Below are 22,380 nucleotides of genomic sequence, written 5' to 3' on the forward strand. Positions count from 1 at the left end.
CCACCCCGCCACACATGAAATAACAACCCCCTCCTCCTCATGTGTGCGAGGCAGCGCTAGGAAGACAACAAAGGCCCCATTCGTTCACACTCATTCTCTAGCTGTCATGTGTAATACACTCGAATAACAGTTTCTATCCAAATCCTGGCCCTACAGACCTTTCCATGGCATATCCCAGAAATATCACATGCCCTAGTCACACTCCACTGGCAGCATGACCCTAGTATACCACATCATTCCAGTTGACTTTATTCTGTGTACACCTTTCACCCTCCTGCATGTTCAGGCCCCGATCATTCAAAATCTTTCTTTCTCCATCCCTATGCCTCCAATTTCGTCTTCTCCTTCCCCTTGTTGCCTCCATCTCTGACACATATATACTCTTTGTCAACGTTTCCTCCCTCATTCTCTCCATATATCCAAACTATTTCAAAACACCCTCTTTTGCACTTTATTACCACACATCTCTCTTAGCCTTTCGTTACTTGATCAAACCACCTCGCACCACATATTGTTCTCAAACATTTCATTTCCAACACATCCACCCTTCTCTGCTCAACCCTATCTATAGCCCATGCCTCACACCCATATAACATTGTTGGAACCACTATTCCTTCAAACATACCCATTTTTGCTCTCTGAGATAATGTTCTCTCCTTCCACACATTCTTCATCGCTACCAGAACCTTCGTCCCCTCCCCACCCTGTGACCCATTTCCGCTTCCATGGTTTCATCCGCTGCCAAATCCACTCCCAGATATCTAGAACACTTCACTTCCTCCAATTTTTCTCCATATATATATATATATATATATATATATATATATATATATATATATATATATATATATATATATATATATATATATATTTATATATATATATATATATATATATATATATATATATATATATATATATATATATATATATATATATATTTATATATATATATATATATATATATATATTTTTTTTTTTTTGCTTTGTCGCTGTCTCCCGCGTTTGCGAGGTAGCGCAAGGAAACAGACGAAAGAAATGGCCCAACCCACCCCCATACACATTTATATACATACGTCCACACACGCAAATATACATACCTACACAGCTTTCCATGGTTTACCCCAGACGCTTCACATGCCTTGATTCAATCCACTGACAGCACGTCAACCCCGGTATACCACATCGCTCCAATTCACTCTATTCCTTGCCCTCCTTTCACCCTCCTGCATGTTCAGGCCCCGATCACACAAAATCTTTTTCACTCCATCTTTCCACCTCCAATTTGGTCTCCCTCTTCTCCTCGTTCCCTCCACCTCCGACACATATATCCTCTTGGTCAATCTTTCCTCACTCATTCTCTCCATGTGCCCAAACCATTTCAAAACACCCTCTTCTGCTCTCTCAACCACGCTCTTTTTATTTCCACACATCTCTCTTACCCTTATGGTACTTACTCGATCAAACCACCTCACACCACACATTGTCCTCAAACATCTCATTTCCAGCACATCCATCCTCCTGCGCACAACTCTATCCATAGCCCACGCCTCGCAACCATACAACATTGTTGGAACCACTATTCCTTCAAACATACCCATTTTTGCTTTCCGAGATAATGTTCTCGACTTCCACACATTCTTCAAGGCTCCCAGAATTTTCGCCCCCTCCCCCACCCTATGATCCACTTCCGCTTCCATGGTTCCATCCGCTGCCAGATCCACTCCCAGAAAAGAAAAGTGAATGTTGGGATGAAGAGGGTGGTGAGAGTAAGTGAGCTTGGGAAGGAGACTTGTGTGAGGAAGTACCAGGAGAGACTGAGTACAGAATGGAAAAAGGTGAGAACAATGGAAGTAAGGGGAGTGGGAGAGGAATGGGATGTATTTAGGGAATCAGTGATGGATTGCGCAAAAGATGCTTGTGGCATGAGAAGAGTGGGAGGTGGGTTGATTAGAAAGGGTAGTGAGTGGTGGGATGAAGAAGTAAGAGTATTAGTGAAAGAGAAGAGAGAGGCATTTGGACAATTTTTGCAGGGAAAAAATGCAATTGAGTGGGAGATGTATAAAAGAAAGAGACAGGAGGTCAAGAGAAAGGTGCAAGAGGTGAAAAAAAGGGCAAATGAGAGTTGGGGTGAGAGAGTATCATTAAATTTTAGGGAGAATAAAAAGATGTTCTGGAAGGAGGTAAATAAAGTGCGTAAGACAAGGCTCCCAGGATTTTCGCCCCCTCCCCCACTCTATGATTCACTTCCGCTTCCATGGTTCCATCCATTGCCAGATCCACTCCCAGATATTTAAAACACTTTACTTCCTCCAGTTTTTCTTCACTCAAACTTATCTCCCAATTGACTTGACCCTCAACCCTACTGTACCTAATAACCTTGCTCTTACTCACATTTACTCTTAACTTTCTTCTTTCACACACTTTACCAAACTCAGTCACCAGTTTCTGCAGTTTCTCACATGAATCAGCCACCAGCGCTGTATCATCATCGAACAACAACTGACTCACTTCCCAAGCTCTCTCATCCCCAACAGACTTCATACTTGCCCCTCTTTCCAAAACTCTTGCATTCACCTCCCTAACAACCCCATCCATAAACAAATTAAACAACCATGGAGACATCACACACCCCTGCCGCAAACCTACATTCACTGAGAACTAATCACTTTCCTCTCTTCCTACATGTACACATGCCTTACATCCTCGATAAAAACTTTTCACTGCTTCTAACAACTTGCCTCCCACACCATATATTCTTAATACCTTCCACAGAGCATCTCTATCAACTCTATCATATGCCTTCTCCAGATCCATAAGTGCTACATACAAATCCATTTACTTTTCTAAGTATTTCTCACATACATTCTTCAAAGGAAACACCTGATCCACACATCCTCTACCAATTCTGAAACCACACTCACACACACACATATATATAGTTTGGGACTTGGTGAGGAAGGTTGATGTGTTGTGAACTGCTGTGATTTGTGTTAACCTTTCTAACCTATATACACAGTGACCAGTAACTTTCTGCTTAGGACACAAACTAGTTAATGTAGTGAGGCACAAAGTGATTTTTTTATTTGTAACATAAATTTACGAGTCTTCCTTTAAATATGGGTGAATGGAAAGAAGATATGTAGGATTATACGTGGATCTGGTTCGAGGTAGGAACACCTGTGTGCTACTGTCTCGCTAAGGTCCATGTGGATTTTCGTGATATATTATTCCTCCTTCATTTCTACTTGCAACATCAAGATTATCGTCTCTAAGAGTTAAGAAGACGGCCTTGGAGTGCTCTAAGATTCCAAGCATATCTTAGAGAAAGTTGCGACTTCAGGTGCACGGAACCGCTTCGGGTGAACATACTTGGACGTGGTAGTTGAAGTAGTTGCACGGACTGTGATCTCGTTTTGGTTACAAGAATGTTCTTCCGCCCACCAGTGATGCTACTACTTTTGTGAATTAAGAACCATTGCAACACAAACCTCGCCAGGTAGTAGAGTGACCCTCAATGTATCGAGACAGACTTCCCCAGAACTTTTTTAAAGGGGAAGTAAATGTTTTTAGTTGTGTTACTGGAGTGACAGTTTTCATACATGGTGCTCTGACAAGAAAATAGTGAAATTGGAAAAGAATGTAGCTTAGACATTGAAGCTTATTCTTTCATTGAAATGTGAACAAAGGGAGCATTTTTTTTTTCAAAGTGATGGAAAGCAAAAAGGTGTTTTTCATGAATGTACTGGAAAAGTTGAGGTCCAGATAAACTTTTGGTCTGTCAAGGCTTTATTATGGCGGATGACCAACTACCTACCCTCATGTATCCAAGATATGGTTGTACTTTGTGTAATGAAGACAATTGAGAAACATCATAAGCCAATATTCCAGTTTCATGAAAAGAGAAGTGGATTACTCTTGCTCTTCTCAGAGTTCATCTTCATTTTTAATGATACAATAAAAGTCAAGTTTAGAATCTAACACTCAGTTTATATAAAATCTAGTCCATACAACACACAAGATCTAAGCTGTGAATATGTAAATATATCAATATTGCTGTCATTGTCCAGTTTCACCATTAACCATCTGTTGTGTGCCTGCAGTGTCATCTGGGAGATGGAGTTCCACCAATGAAATAAGTTCTTCTACCTGTTCCTCAGTCAGCCTGTCCTCACTCTCCTCAATTATCTGAAATACAAATCCCATTAATAATCTTAAATATTCCTCTTCCTTATCATATACACAAATCTAATGAATGAAAAGTATGGTGGCACATGCATAATGATTAAAAGGATTTCAATTAAATTCATATCATTAATGTTACATTCCTAAGTAGCAGCTAGAAGGCAGCCCCAGACCATGGAGGTATATTACTACTTCTACCTGCTCAGGTATTGGGGGAGTCAGTGACAGCTGTGCAGTGAGCAGCACTTTAGCATTTGTCAAGTTTCACTCCCTTGACCCAGGTAGCTGTCTTTTCTTTATGCTTCACCCACATGTGGACTGCTGGCATGTGCCTACAAACATACAATCTCTCCTTGTCACATGTAACTCTTAACTCACACAACTCATTCTCCATAACTTTAGATTTTCCAATGATGAGTGCTTTGCACTAGCTCTGCCTCCTGGCAAAATGGTAGGAGCAATAGACAGAAGTAGTAGGCAGGAACATTAGAAAAGAGTATTAGGGATAAACATTAGGTTGTAAAAGGCCCTGTTGTCACACACAGATCCTCCTGGTCAGTAATTCTTTGCTCATCCTCTCTGTATGTCCAAACCATTTCAGCACATTGAGGCCAACTCCCTCAATCAGACTGCACTTACACCAGCATTTTTTACTAAGTCATCCTACTACACACCATATAATATTATCCTTGGGTATTCAAATTCCAACCCTTCCATTCTTTTGCATTCAGGACTCAAGACCTTACACCACTATGATTACCACACCCTGGTGTTACTGGACTGTGCCTGCTTGAAGTTACACTAAAAGTACTCTGGTTAGGCTGTATCACTGAGAGTATAGTCTCTTCAAAGTACTCACTCCAAAGGAGTTTACATTCCTGGCAACTGGAAAAAGTGCAGCCTTAAGCTGCAGAAGCCTTCAGAAATGTTCTGTGTAACAGTGTGATTCTTTCATTGAAACTGATCTTGGGGTAACAACAAATTAATTTAACCTCTTACTCATCTTTACCCTAACAGACACTGACCTCACCTTCCACACACTCCTCTATAAATCAAGGGTCTTAGCCTACTCTCCCACCCTATAACTAACTTGAACCCCCAAGGTTCCATCTGCTACCTTTCCAATACCAGGTACCTAAAGCATTACACTTCCTCCAACTAACTCCTTATTCAAACTCACACTCAAAACATCCTATCACTACCCTGGTACACACTTTTATCACACAATACTCTCTATTTCATCCTTTCACACACTATCCAAAACTCACACACCAACTTCTGGACTTTCCTAGCTCCCCTAAATACTGTAGACCAAAGATGTCACTGGTATGATATAATTTGTGATAATTCATCTTTATGCATCATAGGGCTGTGCAGAGGAGGGTGGATGTGTTGGAAATGAGATGTTTGAGGACAATATGTGGTGCGAGGTGGTTTGATCGAGTAAGCAATGAAAGGGTAAGAGAGATGTGTGGTAATAAAAAGTGTGGTTGAGAGAGTAGAAGAGGGTGTATTAAAATGGTTTGGACACATGGAGAGAATGAGTAAGGAAAGATTGACAAAGAGGATATATGTGTTAGAGTTGGGGGGAACGAGGAGAAGTGGGAGACCAAATTGGAGGTGGAAAGATGGAGTGAAAAAGATTTTGAGTGATCGGGGCCTGAACATACAGGAGGGTGAAAGGCATACAAGGAATAGAGTGAATTGGAATGATGTGGTATACCAGGGTCAACACGCTGTCAATGGGTTGAACCAGGGCATGTGAAGCATCTGAGGTAAACCATGGAATGTTTTGTGGGGCCTGGATGTGGAAAGGGAACTGTGGTTTCGGTGCATTACACAAGATAGCTAGAGTCTGAGTGTGGATAAATGTGGCCTTTGCTGTCCTTTCTTAGCCCTACCTCGCACACATATGGGGGGAAGGGGGGTGTCATTTCATGTGTGGTGGGGTGGTGGCAGAAATTGATGAAGGCAGCATGTATGAATATGTGAATGTGTATATATGTATATGTCTGTGTAAGTATATGTATGTATATGTGTGTGTGTGGGCGTTTATGTATATACATGCGTATGTGGGTGGGTTGGGCCATTCTTTCATCTGTTTCCTTGTGCTACCTCGCTAACGCGGGAGACAGCGACAAAGTATAATAAAAAAAATTTAAAATAACACCATATCTATATCTATGAATTTCGTTTGTTTTTATATCAATATTTGTGTGATTCCTATCATATATGACAAGTTCTACAATTTGGAAAGTGTAATAAAAATTCAAGACTTTAAGACCTTCAGTTTAATTTCAACCCCAGAAAAAAGATAAATGTATGATGCGTCATACTTTATGATCTCCAGTTTAATCTTTATTTCAGAAACAAGATATATGTATGATGAGTCAATGACTATAACCCTTCCTTTTGCATCATATATGATACTAAAAAGTGAAGAATGAAACAACTGTCAACATTTTGATTTAAAAAATTATGAAATAATCACTCCTTTGAAGTGTAAAACAAATAGCAAATGACTATAATAAGCAATGATGGCTCTAAAACTTTTTGCAGACGGAAACAAAAATGATCTAATTGCTACATAAAAATTAATTATTGATTAATCGCTTGTTGTTTGCTGATGACAGCAGTGGTGGTACATTGAGGGAGAAACTGCAAAAGTCGGCAAATGCGTTTGGAAGAGTGCGTTAAAGGAGGAAGTTGAGAGTAAATGTGAGTAAAAGCAAGGTTAATTATTAGGTTTAGTAGGGCAGGACAGGTTATTTGGAATGTGAAGTTTGAATTGAGAAAAATTAGAGAAAGTGAAGAATTTTAGATACCTGGAGGTGGATAAATAAGCAAATGGAACCATAGAAGTGGAAGTGAGTCACAGGGAGGGTGAGGGGGAAAAGGTTCTGGGAGCATTGGGAATGTGTGGAAAGATAGGTCTTTATCTGAGAGGGCAAAAATAGGTATGTTTGAAGGTAAAGTAGTCCCAGCGAAGTTGTATGGATGCGAGGCATGGGCTATAGATGAGAATGGGTGAAAGAGGATGAATGGGTTGAAAATGAAATGTCTGAGGGCAACATGTGGTGATAAGTGGTATGATCAATCAAGTAATAAAAGGGTAAGAGAGAGGTGGGGCAATAAGAAAAGTGTGGTTGAGAGCTGAAGAGGGTGTGCTGAAATGGTTTGGACATAAGGAGTGAATGAATGAGGAAGGGCTGACAAAGAGGATATATGTGTCAGAATTTGGGGGGGACAAGGAGAATGGGAAGACCATGGGAGTATATAGTGAAAAATAATTTGAGTTATTAAGGGCTGAATATGCAGGAATGTCAAAGGTGTGCACATGTCAGAGTGAACTGGAAATATGTGCTTTTAATGTAGTGAATCAGGGCATATGAAGCAGGCAGGGTAGATTATGGAAAGGTCTGATGGGCCTAGCTGTGAACAAGAGGCTATGATTTCAGTACATTACACATCACAGCTAGAGAATGATTGCAAGTAAATGTGGCCCTTTGTCTTCCTTGCTCCACCTCTTTAATATATGAATTGAAGAATAAGTGTGAAAAAGATAAAATTTTCACATACATATTATTAGTGTTGAGCTATCTCCACAGAGTGGGTTTGTATGATTTGTCCCATTTTTCAACTTTCAGGATTTGCAAGAAATACTAATTTCTTAAAATTTCACAAAAATGTAATGTCATGTTCTCATAAATGTAAAAAGAAAAATTCATACAAGAGAAGTTCAGAATGAGATGCAGTAGCCCTATGTCTTATGCTATATAACTACAGGCTTGCTGTAATTACTTCAAAGTGTCACCCCCCGCAAAAGTTAAAAAAAAAAATATCCCTAGAAAAATATGGATTTTGAATTAAAATCATTAAGGTATTCTAAGTTTCCTTTCATGCTAAGTTACACTGCAAAATGAGAAAAATATACAAGAATCATTAGTAAAAATAAGCTGTTAAGCACCAGTAAAGATCATAAATAGTAAACCAATGTTTGCCATCAAAATGGGTCCACATGTTAGTTGTTTCCATTGTATAGACTCATGTTCATGCATAACCTGCTTGCTACTTTCCTTTTGTTCAGTTGATTATCTTCATTTAGTTTTGGGTCACCAAAATATTTCCAAATGTTACTTCACTTTAGGTTGTACTGCACTCTTTAAAATTGAAAATATGTATGGTCCTTACATCACTTGACTGACTACTAACCATGCTTGCTTACAACTGCATCTCTTTGGCCCACAGTTCTGAGTTGTGACTATAAGTGAAAATGTCACACAATTCAGTCAAACAGAAATGACAAATAAAATCATTCTATTCTATCAACAATGCGACCAAATTTTCATGTGCTACCTGACCTGGTTTCATGTTTGTGTTTAATGATCCAGTGTGCACAGCATGTGTAGATGTTACATACATGTATAATTCCAATTGAATTGTATTGCCAAAGTACTCTTTGCAAGCTTTAAATTATGTCATGTTGATTTCTAAATAAACAAAAGAACATTAACATTGCATAAGTATCAGCAGTACTGATGACAACTCTACTGATGATCATCCATCACTCCAAGACCCTTACATTTACTGTACCTCTCACACCATCTTGTCTATAAACAGATCACAAAGCCACTGTAACACAAAACACCTTTGATGCAGACACACCTGCTGAAACCACTCATCCTTCTCCTTTCCTACACATACAAATGCTTTACTTTCTTGTAAAAACTCATTGTACCTAGTACTTTTCTTTTCAGAGCTGCAACAACTTTTCACACTCACCTCTACCAAGAGGTGATCTTACTTTTAACCTGCTGCCCCTATTAGCATGTTCACATCCAACATTTCCTTTGCATGCTTATGAATTAGCACACAATCCAATATTGAGCACTGGACCCCAACCCCAACCATCCACATAAACTTACGTATTTTTTTTTTTTTTTTTTTTGCTTTGTCGCTGTCTCCCGCATTTGCGAGGTAGCGCAAGGAAACAGACGAAAGAAATGGCCCAACCCACCCCCATACACATGTATATACATACGTCCACACACGCAAATATACATACCTACACAGCTTTCCATGGTTTACTCCAGACGCCTCACATGCCCTGATTCAATCCGCTGACAGCACGTCAACCCCGGTATACCACATCGCTCCAATTCACTCTATTCCTTGCCCTCCTTTCACCCTCCTGCATGTTCAGGCCCCGATCACACAAAATCTTTTTCACTCCATCTTTCCATCTCCAATTTGGTCTCCCTCTTCTCCTCGTTCCCTCCACCTCCGACACATATATCCTCTTGGTCAATCTTTCCTCACTCATTCTCTCTATGTGCCCAAACCATTTCAAAACACCCTCTTCTGCTCTCTCAACCATGCTCTTTTTATTTCCACACATCTCTCTTACCCTTACGTTACTTACTCGATCAAACCACCTCACACCACACATTATCCTCATACATCTCATTTCCAGCACATCCAACCTCCTGCGCACAACTCTATCCATAGCCCACGCCTCGCAACCATACAACATTGTTGGAACCACTATTCCTTCAAACATACCCATTTTTGCTTTCCGAGATAATGTTCTCGACTTCCACACATTCTTCAAGGCTCCCAGAATTTTCGCCCCCTTCCCCACCCTATGATCCACTTCCGCTTCCATGGTTCCATCCGCTGCCAGATCCACTCCCAGATATCTAAAACACTTCACTTCCTCCAGTTTTTCTCCATTCAAACTCACCTCCAATTGACTTGACCCTCAACCCTACTGTACCTAATAACCTTGCTCTTATTCACATTTACTCTTAACTTTCTTCTTTCACACACTTTACCAAACTCACTCACCAGCTTCTGCAGTTTCTCACATGAATCAGCCACCAGCACTGTATCATCAGCGAACAACAACTGACTCACTTCCCAAGCTCTCTCATCCCCAACAGACTTCATACTTGCCCCTCTTTCCAAAACTCTTGCATTCACCTCTCTAACAACCCCATCCATAAACAAATTAAACAACCATGGAGACATCACACACCCCTGCCGCAAACCTACATTCACTGAGAACCAATCACTTTCCTCTCTTCCTACACGTACACATGCCTTACATCCTCGATAAAAACTTTTCACTGCTTCTAACAACTTGCCTCCTACACCATATTTTACCTTTATTTAAAGCAAGCACTCCCAGTCACCAATCCTGTTTCAGCAAACTAGTCAACAAGCAGTTCCCCTTTTCATTTAAGCAGGAACCCCATAACCAGCAACTACACCTTTAACAGCCAAATCACCTTTGATTAATATTTTGTACCAAAATATTTGATGCAGTGATGAGTGGGAAGAAAGGAGAGTGAGTAGTTCCAAGTAAATGTTGGTCTGCAGCTGGGGTGTGTGATGTCACCATGGTTATTCAACTTGTTTATGATTGGGGTGGTAAAGAAGGTAAATGTGAAAAAATTGGAGGAAGGGGCGAATATGCAGTCTGAAGGGAACATTAGGGCTTTGGCCAGTGAATCAGATGCTATTTGTTATTGATAGCACTAGTGGTAGATTTGAGTGAGAAACTGCAAAAGTTGGTGACTGAGTTTGAAAGAGTATGTGGAAGAAAGTGAGAATGAATGTGAATAAAAGAAAAGTTTGTTGGTTTAGTAGGGTTGAGGGACAGTGTGTGTTGAGGTGTGATTCTGGATGGAGAAAAATTGAACAAAAAAATTGAACAAAATAAAGTGAAGGAAAGAATAGAACTGTTGTATGCATGGGTATGTGTATATGCACCTGTGAATATGGAGACTGTGCAAGGGAAGGATGAAATTAAGCATTTCTGGAGAAATTCAAATTCAAATATGGTTTTGAGATGGAGAGAAAGGTGGTTGTAATGGCTGCTATGAATGTGAAGATGGGATGTTAAGAAACTGACAAGATGGTAAATGGGCAGTACCTGGAGTAAATAAGAATGAAAGTTATCTTGCAGGTGTCCATGCAAAGAGGAGTTTATTCCTTGCAGACATCTTTTTTCAGCACAAGATGATCCTTAGGTATACATGGCTTAGAGTAGATGGAGAAAAGAGCAACGTGTTTGATTGCATATGTGTCACTGGACAAGAGGTTGAGAACAGCTGTACTAGATGCTGGAGTTGTGAGAGGATTCTTTGGAGAATGACTATTTCAGTTATTGTGGGAGTGAGGATCAGGGAATGGTGGAGGTATTGGGTAAGGATGAATGGAGAGGTAAAAGTGTTGGCAAGTGAGGAGATGAATCACAAAGCATTCAAGGAAGAGTATGAAAGGAGGATGACTGAATGTTTAGATGGAAATGCACTAAATGTAAGGATGCAGTCATGTGTGAATGAGGTTTTTAGTGTTTAAAGAAAAACTAACAGGTTATGTAACTGACAGCTGGATACAAGGTCATGAGATATAGGAGTAAAAAGGAAGATGCATGGTGGACAGATGAGATTAGAAATGTTGTGGAAGATAAGAAAAAGGCACACGATAAATTGCTTGAAAGGAATGTACCTGAGGAAGCTTAGCAAAGGAGGAGGGAAGAATATAAGATGTGTGAACAGAATGTTAAGAAAGAAAGAGTAGACGAAGATTTTGGAAGAAAGTTGAGAGAAAAGTTTACGAAAAATAAAATTTGTACCAGAAGGAGGTGAAGGAAATAAGTGGATGTAAAAGTGGAAAAGTCAATGTGAGAGGTAAGGAAGGAGAGTTGCTGAATCAAAAGGAGGAAGTGAAAGGATGTTGGAAAGAGTATTTCGAAGAACTGATGGATGTGGGAGAACGTGAGGCAACAGATGTTACATGCATGGGTATGAATGATGGAAGGAAGAGGACATCAGTGCAAGGGCTTATAGCGAGAAGGGAGATATAAAAGGGGAATAATGAGGCTGAAGGTAGGAAAGGCACTAGGAGTAGAGGGAATTATGGCTGAAATGCTGAAATATGGAAGAGAAAGTGCGGCAGACTGGATGCATCTGATATGTAATTTAGCATGGAAAGGTTCTTGCTCTGCATCCTTACTTGACAGAGTGGAATCAAAAGCAGCCCAACTTATAGACTCTCCCAGGTTAACTTCAAAACTCAACCTTCTTGCCCTATGCCACAATGATGGATAACTTTTCCCTCTTCTGTAGTGTTACCTTGGTTTTTGCTCTTATGAGCTGGCTGCTTGTGTGCCCCCACCACTAGCTAGACCATGCAATAATATTCGCCATACCGCTGCATCACATGACTACAGCGTGGCCATTGGCAACTCTAGGGTGGGCCATTTTGGTAACTGCTTCCTTCCCCACCCTTCAAAGCTTTGGAACTCTCAATCTTCTCATGTCTTTCCCCACAACTATGGTCTGACACATTTTAAAAGATAGGTTTTTCACTTCCTCCAAAGTTTGTAAATACTTTCCCATGTATTTTCTTTTTCCATTTCATAAACCTCTCTATATTTCAATTAGGGCCTAACCTTGATGTAGACTTTTGTCTGTGATTGGAGCCTCTAACATAAAAAAAAAAAAAAGAAAAGTGCCTAAGGATTGGGTGAAAGCTTTTATTGGTTCTTTATTCAAGGGCAAAGGTGCTAAAGGTGTATGTAGCAATTAAAGGGTTTTAAGTCTGTGAAGTATACCAGAAAAAGTGTATGCAGCACTGTTGATTGATAAAGTGATGAAAAAGACTGAAGAAGTAAGGAGCACGGGGGTTTTAGGAAAGGTGGGGGATGTGTGGATCAAATTTCTGTAATGAAATGACTGGAAAAGTATCTAGTGAAAGTTAAGTTGTATGCAGCTTTTATGGATCTAAAGAAAGCCTTTGACAAGAGTTGAGAGGAATGCTTTATGAGATGTGGGTGGGATATATGGGGTAGTGATACAACTGTTCGATGGTGTGAAAATCTTCTATAGAGGAGCAAATGAATGTGTGAGAGTGTTTGGAGAGTTAAGCAAAAGTTTTGGTATACATGTGGGTTTGAGGCAGGGTTGTGTGATGTCACCTTGGCTTTTTAATACATATATATATATATGGATGGTGATGAGAGATGAAAGCAAAACTTAGGAAAGGTGATGGAGTGTGGCGGTAAGATATGGTGAACAGTGGCAAGCCTTCTCTGTGCCTGGTACTGTGTTGTTTGCTGAGAGTGAAGAGGAGTTGCAGAAGGTTGTGTGTTTTATGATGTATGTAAGCATAGGCGACTGAAGGCTAATGGAAGTAAAAGTAAAGTAATTGTGTTTGAAAGGAAACAGATTGAAATTATTGATTTTGCAAAACCATATTGTGACAGGAGAAAGTTTACTACACAGTATTATAGATATGAAAGGGGAGAAAGACTGGGAGAGGTGAGAGACTTTATGTATTAAGGAGCTATCTTGGGTAAATCTGGTGATATGGAAGGAGAGATAAAGGAGAGAACAGTGCAGGGTAGAAAAGTCATTAGGTTCCTTAACAGAGTAATGATTGGTAGAGGAAAGGATTAATGGACAGCATAGTCCTCCCAACCCCAACATATGCAGCCAAAACATGGACATGGAATGAATCACTGAGGTCAAGAATCTAGGCTGTGGAAATGAGATACCTGAGGGAAACATGTGGTATGAATAGATGGAATGAAGAAATAAATGGAGGGGTGTATGAGAAATGTGATATGGCAGAAAATGCAAAGAGAATGAATTTTGGAGTGATAGAGTGGGTGAAACATAATACTATTAAGTAGTATGGGGACGTGGAGAGAATGCAAGATGGGGAGTTTCCTAGGAAAGTGTAAGATAGTACAATTAAAGGAATTAGTGTGAGATGATATACTTGTGACATTGTAAAATAGTGTGGAAGAGTACTGAAGGGAGAGAAATTGGTGGAAGAATGGTTGCAATTAGAATGGTTTATGTAAAGGTGGTATGTAAAGACAGGGATAAGTGGCCATCCCTTTGGTATCAAAGACAGAGATAGATAGAAATACAGAGTTAAGGAATTAATGGTAAATTGTTCCAGCATGTATCTACAATGCTAACTGGGGGAAGAGAATACTGCTAAAAAAGACAAATATTATATTAGAAATTTCATCTGTTTCATCTGACTTAATTTTTTTTTTTTTTTTTTTTTTTGCTTTGTCGCTGTCTCTCGCGTTTGCGAGGTAGCGCAAGGAAACAGACGAAAGAAATGGCCCAACCCACCCCCATACACATGTATATACATACGTCCACACACGCAAATATACATACCTACACAGCTTTCCATGGTTTACCCTAGACGCTTCACATGCCCCGATTCAATCCACTGACAGCACGTCAACCCCGGTATACCACATCGCTCCAATTCACTCTATTCCTTGCCCTCCTTTCACCCTCCTGCATGTTCAGGCCCCGATCACACAAAATCTTTTTCACTCCATCTTTCCACCTCCAATTTGGTCTCCCTCTTCTCCTCGTTCCCTCCACCTCCGACACATATATCCTCTTGGTCAATCTTTCCTCACTCATTCTCTCCATGTGCCCAAACCATTTCAAAACACCCTCTTCTGCTCTCTCAACCATGCTCTTTTTATTTCCACACATCTCTCTTACCCTTATGTTACTTACTCGATCAAACCACCTCACACCACACATTGTCCTCAAACATCTCATTTCCAGCACATCCATCCTCCTGCGCACAACTCTATCCATAGCCCACGCCTCGCAACCATACAACATTGTTGGAACCACTATTCCTTCAAACATACCCATTTTTGCTTTCCGAGATAATGTTCTCGACTTCCACACATTCTTCAAGGCTCCCAGAATTTTCGCCCCCTCCCCCACGCTATGATCCACTTCCGCTTCCATGGTTCCATCCGCTGCCAGATCCACTCCCAGATATCTAAAACACTTCACTTCCTCCAGTTTTTCTCCATTCAAACTCACCTCCCAATTGACTTGACCCTCAACCCTACTGTACCTAATAACCTTGCTCTTATTCACATTTACTCTTAACTTTCTTTTTTCACACACTTTACCAAACTCAGTCACCAGCTTCTGCAGTTTCTTAATATCATCTTGAATAAAATGGTGTATTAATAGAAAATCAAGCATTCGATAAAAAAATTCATCTGAAACATTTGGCTCAATCTCATTTAGAAGAACAGAGAGGAAAAAGATGGTTTCTATTCTTACTTTAGCAGTTTAGAAAAAAATCACCAAATAAGTTACAAAAAATTCATCAAAACAGAAATTAACCTTAATCCAATGGGCAATAAGTTCTTTACATTCCTGTTTCTCAAAGCCACTCCCAGATGGCACTACACAAGGTTATCATGCAGTTATTTTAGGCTTTGGGGAATGGTGTTGACTTTCACATTAATGGGAAACTTTTTTGGATCCCAGGGAGAAAATCAGACAATGATAATAAAAAGTTTTATCAAATTAGTCGACTTCTACAGTAATGGGGTTAATGTCAATGACATCACAAAAGAAAAGAGTAGCTGTGTTAAAATCAAATAATTTCATACCATAACATACATACATCATCATTCATCGCCCATTACACCTTCTCTCACTGTTAAGCTCCTAATTTTTGTTAACTTCTTTTAGATAAATCAACAACCTTTTACTATTCTGACAACAGTATTAATAAAGAACAACTTTACTTGCACTTTCATACATTTCTGATGCTTTTCGAATGAAGGAGAATATTGATTGACCTGGGATCAAGCTCATAAGGTCTTAGGAATATGTTATCTTCATAGCAGACTGGGTTACATTCTTTGCACTATAGATGGATAGATTATGATGGACTCAAATTCACACCATGGCACACTTTTTAAGAACAAAGATGTCATACAAAACACCTGCATTACTTTGTTACAATTCAAATAATTTCTGACATGTGACAACATATATAATCATATATATATTATATTGTACTTTGTTGCTGTCTCCTGCGTAGCGAGGTAGTGCAAGGAAACAGATGAAAGAATGGCCCAACCCACCCACATACACATGAATATACATACATGTCCACACACGCACATATACATACCTATACATCTCAATGTATACATACATATACACACTCGACATATACATATATACACATGTACATAATTCATACTGTCTGCCTTTATTCATTCCCGCTGCCACCCCGCCACACATGAAATGACAGCCCCCTCCCCCCGTATATGCGCAAGGTAGCACTAGGAAAAGACAACAAAGGCCACATTCATTCACACTCAGTCTCTAGCTGTCATGTATAATGCACAGAAACCACAGCTCCCTTTCCACATCCAGGCACCACAAAACTTTCCATGGTTTACCCCAGACGCTTCACATGCCCTGATTCAATCCACTGACAGCACATCAACCCCGGTATACCACATCGTTCCAATTCACTCTACTCCTTGCATGCCTTTCACCCGCCTGCATGTTCAGGCCCCGATCACTCAAAATCTTTTTCACTCCATCTTCCCACCTCCAATTTGGTCTCCCACTTCTTGTTCCCTCCACCTCTGACACATTATCCTCTTTGTCAATCTTTCCTCACTCATTCTCTCCATGTGACCAAACCATTTCAAAACATCCTCTTCTGCTCTCTCAACCACACTCTTTTTATTACCACACATCTCTCTTACCCTTTCATTACTTACTCAATCAAACCACCTCACACCACATATTGTCCTCAAACATCTCATTTCCAGCACATCCACCCTCCTCCACACAACTCTATCTATAGCCCATGCCTCGCTACCATATAACATTGTTAGAACCACTATTCCTTCAAACATATCCATTTTTGACTTCCACACATTTTTCAACACTCCCAGAACTTTCGCCCCCTCCCCCACCCTATGATTCACTTCCGCTTCCATGGTTCCATCCACTGCCAAATCCACTCCCAGATATCTAAAACACTTCTCTTCCTCAAGTTTTTCTCCATTCAAACATACCTCCCAACTGACTTGTCCCTCAACCCTACTGTACCTAATAACCTTGCTCTTATTCACATTTACTCTCAGCTTTCTTCTTTCACACACATTACCAAACTCTATCACCAGCTTCTGCAGTTTCTCACCCGCATCAGCCACGAGCGCTGTATCATCAGCGAACAACAGCTGACTCACTTCCCAAGCTCTCTCATCCACAACAGACTGCATACTTGCCTCTCTTTCCAAAACTCTTGCATTCACCTCCCTAACAACCCCATCCATAAACAAATTAAACAACCATGGAGACATCATGCACCCCTGCCGCAAACCTACATTCACTGAGAACCAATCACTTTCCTCTCTTCCTACACGAACACATGCGTTACATCCTCGATAAAAACTTTTCACTGCTTCTGACAACTTGCCTCCAACACCATATATTCTTAACACCTTCCACAGAGCATCTCTATCAACTCTATCTTATGCCTTCTCCAGATCCATAAATGCTACATACAAATCCATTTGCTTTTCTAAGTATTTCTCACATACATTCTTCAAAGCAAACACCTGATCCACACATCCTCTACCACTTCTGAAACCACACTGCTCTTCCCCAATCTGATGCTCTGTATATGCCTTTGCCCTCTCAATCAATACCCTCCCATATAATTTCCCAGGAATACTCAACAAACTTAAACCTCTGTGGCTTGAGCACTCACTTTTATCCCCTTTGCCTTTGTACAATGGCACTATGCAATCATTCTGCCAATCCTCAGGCACCTCACCATGAGTCATACATACATTAAATAACCTTACCAACCAGTCAACAATACAGTCACCCCCTTTTTTAATAAATTCCACTGCAATACCATCCAAACTCGCTGCCTTGCCGGCTTTCATCTTCTGCAAAGCTTTTACTACCTCTTATCTCTTTACCAAATCATTTTCCCTAACCCTCTCACTTTGCACACCACCACGACAAAAACACCCTACATCTGCCACTCTATCATCAAACACATTCAAAAAACCTTCAAAATACTCACTCCATCTCCTTCTCACAATACCACTACTTGTTATCACCTCCCCATTAACCTCCTTCACTGATGTTCCCATTTGTTCCCTTGTCTTAAGCACCTTATTTATCTCCTTCCAAAGCATCTTTTTTTACTGTACAACTCTTTATTCTACTTACCTCTCCAAATGATTAAATAAACTACTAGTATTCAAACAACTGTACATATGCATCTATACACAGTACTAATACTACATCTACAATAATTCTCACAACATTACCAACTGCATTTCCACTGGAGTCGTTGGTCGAAGATTGATGAGCTGTAGCTTCTCAGCTTTGGTTAGTTTGAATTCTTTAACAGCATCGAGAAATCTTTGTATTATTTCTGGGCTTTGGTTCCTACATGGAGTCTTTTCTAAATATTTCAGAGTCTGAAAAAAAAAAAAAAAATCAATAAAGGAAATTTCTTATAATTATGAATACCTCTTAATCCAGCTTTAAAGTCGGTGTTTTGTTTTCACCCTTTGTTTGCAAAGAATGGGAAAAGTACAAACGATACAAGGAAGTGTAATAAAGAAGCTGCAAGAAGTTAAGAAGGATGAACATCAAACTAAAGTCTGTTTTATATACATGTACCCCTCTATATACATCTTTTACTTATATAACCCAAGGACCCCATTCATGGGGCTCCTGCACATTCAAGGCAAAACTACAATCAGTGGCAGGAAAATAATGGATTTCACTGGAGAGAAACATTTCTTGAAAATGCTGTGTGCCTTCTCAATTCAGTGATGATGATAAACCCCATGCCATTGGTGACTTGTCATTTATGGTCTAACCACTAGCAGGGAGGCATTTGCTTTGAAGAATGTGTGAGAAATACTTAGAAAAACATATGGATTTGTATGTAGCATTTATGGTTCTGAAGAAGGCACATGATAGTGTTGAAGGAGATGCTTTGTGGAAGGTGTTAAGAGTATACAGTGAGGGAGGTAAGTTGCTACAAGCAGTGAAATTTTTTTACCAAGGATGTAAGGCATGTGTACGAGTAGGAAGAGAGGACAGTGATAGGTTCTCAGCGAAGGTTTGTCTATGGCAGGGGTGAGTGATGTCCCCTTGGTTGTTAAATTTGTTTATGGATAGGGTGGTTAGGGAGATAAATGCAAGTTTTGGAGAGAGGAGCGAGTATGCAGTTTGTTGCGGATGAGAGGGAGTGGGAAGTATGTCAGTTGTTGTGTGCCGATGATACAGTTCTGGAGGCTGATTTCGAGTGAGAAACTGCAAAGTTGGTGACTGAGTTTGGGAAAGTGTGTGAAAGGAGAAAGTTGAGAGTAAATGTGAATAAGAGCATGGTTATTAGGTTCAGTAGGGTTGAGGGACAAGTAAATTGGGACGTAAGTTTGAATGGAGAAAAACTGGAGGAAGTGAAGTGTTTTTGATATCTGGGAGTGGACTCAGCAGTGAATGGAACCAAAGGGGTGGAAGTGAGTCACAAGGTGGGGGGATGGGTGAAGGTTCTGGGAGTGACGAAGAATGTGTGGAAGGAGAGAACATTACCTAGTTGAGAAAAAATAGGTATGTTTGAAGGAATAGTAGTTCCAACAGTATCATATGGAGGAGGAGGGTGGATGTTTTGGGAATGAAATGTTTGAGGACAATATGTGATGTGAGGTGGTTTGATTGAGTAAGTAATGAAAGGGTAAGAGAGATGTGTGGAAACAAAAAGAATGTGGTTGAGAGAGCAGATGAAGGTATGTTGAAATGGTTTGGGCATATGGAATGAGTTTGGAAAGATGACAAAGAGGATATATACTCTTAAGACCTTTAAGAAAGCATCTCTATCAACTCTATCATATGCATTCTTCAGATCCATATATGCCACATCCAAATCCATCAGTTTTTCTAAGTATTTCTCACACATTCTTCAAAGCAAACACCTGATCCACACATCCTCTACCACTTTGAAACCACACTCTTCCTCTCCAATCTGGAGCTATGTACATGCTTTCACCCTCTCAATCAATACCCTCCCATACAATTTCCCAGGAATACTAAAAAACTTATGCCTCTGTAGTTTGAACATTCACCTTTATCCCCTTTGCCTTTGTACAATGGCACTATGTATGTATTCTGCCAATCCTCAGGCACTTCACCATGATCCATATATACATTGAATATGCTTACCAACCAGTCAACAACACAATTACCTCCTTTCTTAATAAATTTCATAGCAATGCCATTCAAAACCTGTCACCTTGCCGGATTTCATCTTCCACAAAGCTTTTACTAACTCTTCTCTCTTAACCAAACCATTCTCCCCCATTCTTTTTTCAAACTCAATTGCTGTTTCCCCATGTTAGCAAGGTAGTGCCAAGAGACAAAGAAAAACACATCCACTCACATGCATACATATACACACATTCTACCCCTGGTGACAGGGAAGAACGAATACTTCCCAAGTATTCCCTGCTTGTTGTAGAAGGAAACTAAAGGGGTGGGTGGGTGGCAGCGGCTTTTTTTTTTTTTCTTTTTTTTTTGAAAGCCACCCCTCCAGTTTTACTTTTCTAAAAGAATGTATAATAGAAGGGGGCCCAGTGATGAGATTTCCCTTTAAGGGTCAGTCATCTGTTCTGGAATGCTATCTTGCTAACACAGGATATGGCAATAATGTATAAAATAAACACATGCATGAGAAGCGTGGGAGGTGGGTTGATTAGAAAGGGTAGTGAGTGGTGGGATGAAAGAGAAGAGAGAGGCATTTGGATGATTTTTGCAGGGAAAAAATGCAAATGAGTGGGAGATATATAAAAGAAAGAGACAGGAGGTCAAGAGAAAGGTGCAAGAGGTGAAAAAGAGGGCAAATGAGAGTTGGGGTGAGAGAGTATTATTAAATTTTAGGGAGAATAAAAAGATGTTCTGGAAGGTGGTAAATAAAGTGCGTAAGACAAGGGAACAAATGGGAACTTCAGTGAAGGGGGCTAATGGGGAGGTGATAACAAGTAGTGGTGATGAGAGAAGGAGATGGAGTGAGTATTTTGAAGGTTGGTTGAATGTGTTTGACGATAGAATGGCAGATATAGGGTGTTTTGGTCGAGGTGGTGTGCAAAGTGAGAGGGTTAGGGAAAATGATTTGGTAAACAGAGAAGAGGTAGTAAAAGCTTTGTGGAAGATGAAAGCCGGCAAGGCAGCAGGTTTGGATGGTACTGCAGTGGAATTTATTAAAAAAGGGGGTGACGGTGTTGTTGACTGGTAGGTAAGGTTATCTAATGTATGTATGATTCATGGTGAGGTGCCTGAGGATTGGCAGAATGCGTGCATAGTGCCATTGTACAAAGGCAAAGGGGATAAGAGTAAGTGCTCAAATTACAGAGGTATAAGTTTGTTGAGTATTCCTGGGAAATCATATGGGAGGGTATTGATTGAGAGGGTGAAGGCATGTACAGAGCATCAGATTGGGGAAAAGCAGTGTGGTTTCAGAAGTGGTAGAGGATGTGTGGATCAGGTGTTTGCTTTGAAGAATGTATGTGAGAAATACTTAGAAAAGCAAATGGATTTGTATGTAGCATTTATGGATCTGAAGAAGGCATATGATAGAGTTGATAGAGATGCTCTATGGAAGGTATTAAGAATATATGGTGTGGGAGGCAAGTTGTTAGAAGCAGTGAAAAGTTTTTATCGAGGATGTAAGGCGTGTGTACGTGTAGGAAGAGAGGAAAGTGATTGGTTCTCAGTGAATGTAGGTGTGCGGCAGGGGATGTGTGATGTCTCCATGGCTGTTCAATTTGTTTATGGATGGGGTTGTTAGGGAGGTAAATGCAAGAGTTTTGGAAAGAGGGGCAAGTATGCAGTCTGTTGGGGATGAGAGAGCTTGGGAAGTGAGTCAGTTGTTGTTCGCTGATGATACAGCACTGGTGGCTGATTCATGTGAGAAACTGCAGAAGCTGGTGACTGAGTTTGGTAAAGTGTGTGAAAGAAGAAAGTTAAGAGTAAATGTGAATAAGAGCAAGGTTATTAGGTACAGTAGGGTTGAGGGTCAAGTCAATTGGGAGGTAAGTTTGAATGGAGAAAAACTGGAGGAAGTAAAGTGTTTTAGATATCTGGGAGTGGATCTGGCAGCGGATGGAACCATGGAAGTGGAAGTGAATCATAGGGTGGGGGAGGGGGCGAAAATCCTGGGAGCCTTGAAGAATGTGTGGAAGTCGAGAACATTATCTCGGAAAACAAAAATGGCTATGTTTGAAGGAATAGTGGTTCTAACAATGTTGTGTGGTTGCGAGGCGTGGGCTATGGATAGAGT

At 40.2% G+C, this 22,380-nt stretch overlaps 1 protein-coding gene across 1 annotated transcript in view; it reads right to left on the reverse strand.

Moving 5' to 3' along the window:
- Positions 1-3,969: 3,969 nt before the first annotated feature.
- Positions 3,970-22,380, reverse strand: part of Polr3I (RNA polymerase III subunit I) — a 64,847-nt gene continuing 46,436 nt past the window's right edge. The window contains exons 3-4 of the mRNA XM_071665790.1: positions 18,362-18,514; positions 3,970-4,188 (exon numbers count right to left, since the gene is read on the reverse strand). Of these exons, the coding sequence (XP_071521891.1) occupies positions 4,060-4,188; positions 18,362-18,514 (282 nt within the window). The 3' untranslated portion in view covers positions 3,970-4,059. The remainder of the gene's footprint in view (positions 4,189-18,361; positions 18,515-22,380) is intronic.

Source organism: Panulirus ornatus, chromosome 10 (assembly GCF_036320965.1).
Source record: "Panulirus ornatus isolate Po-2019 chromosome 10, ASM3632096v1, whole genome shotgun sequence".
Classification (NCBI taxonomy): Eukaryota; Metazoa; Arthropoda; class Malacostraca; order Decapoda; family Palinuridae; genus Panulirus; species Panulirus ornatus.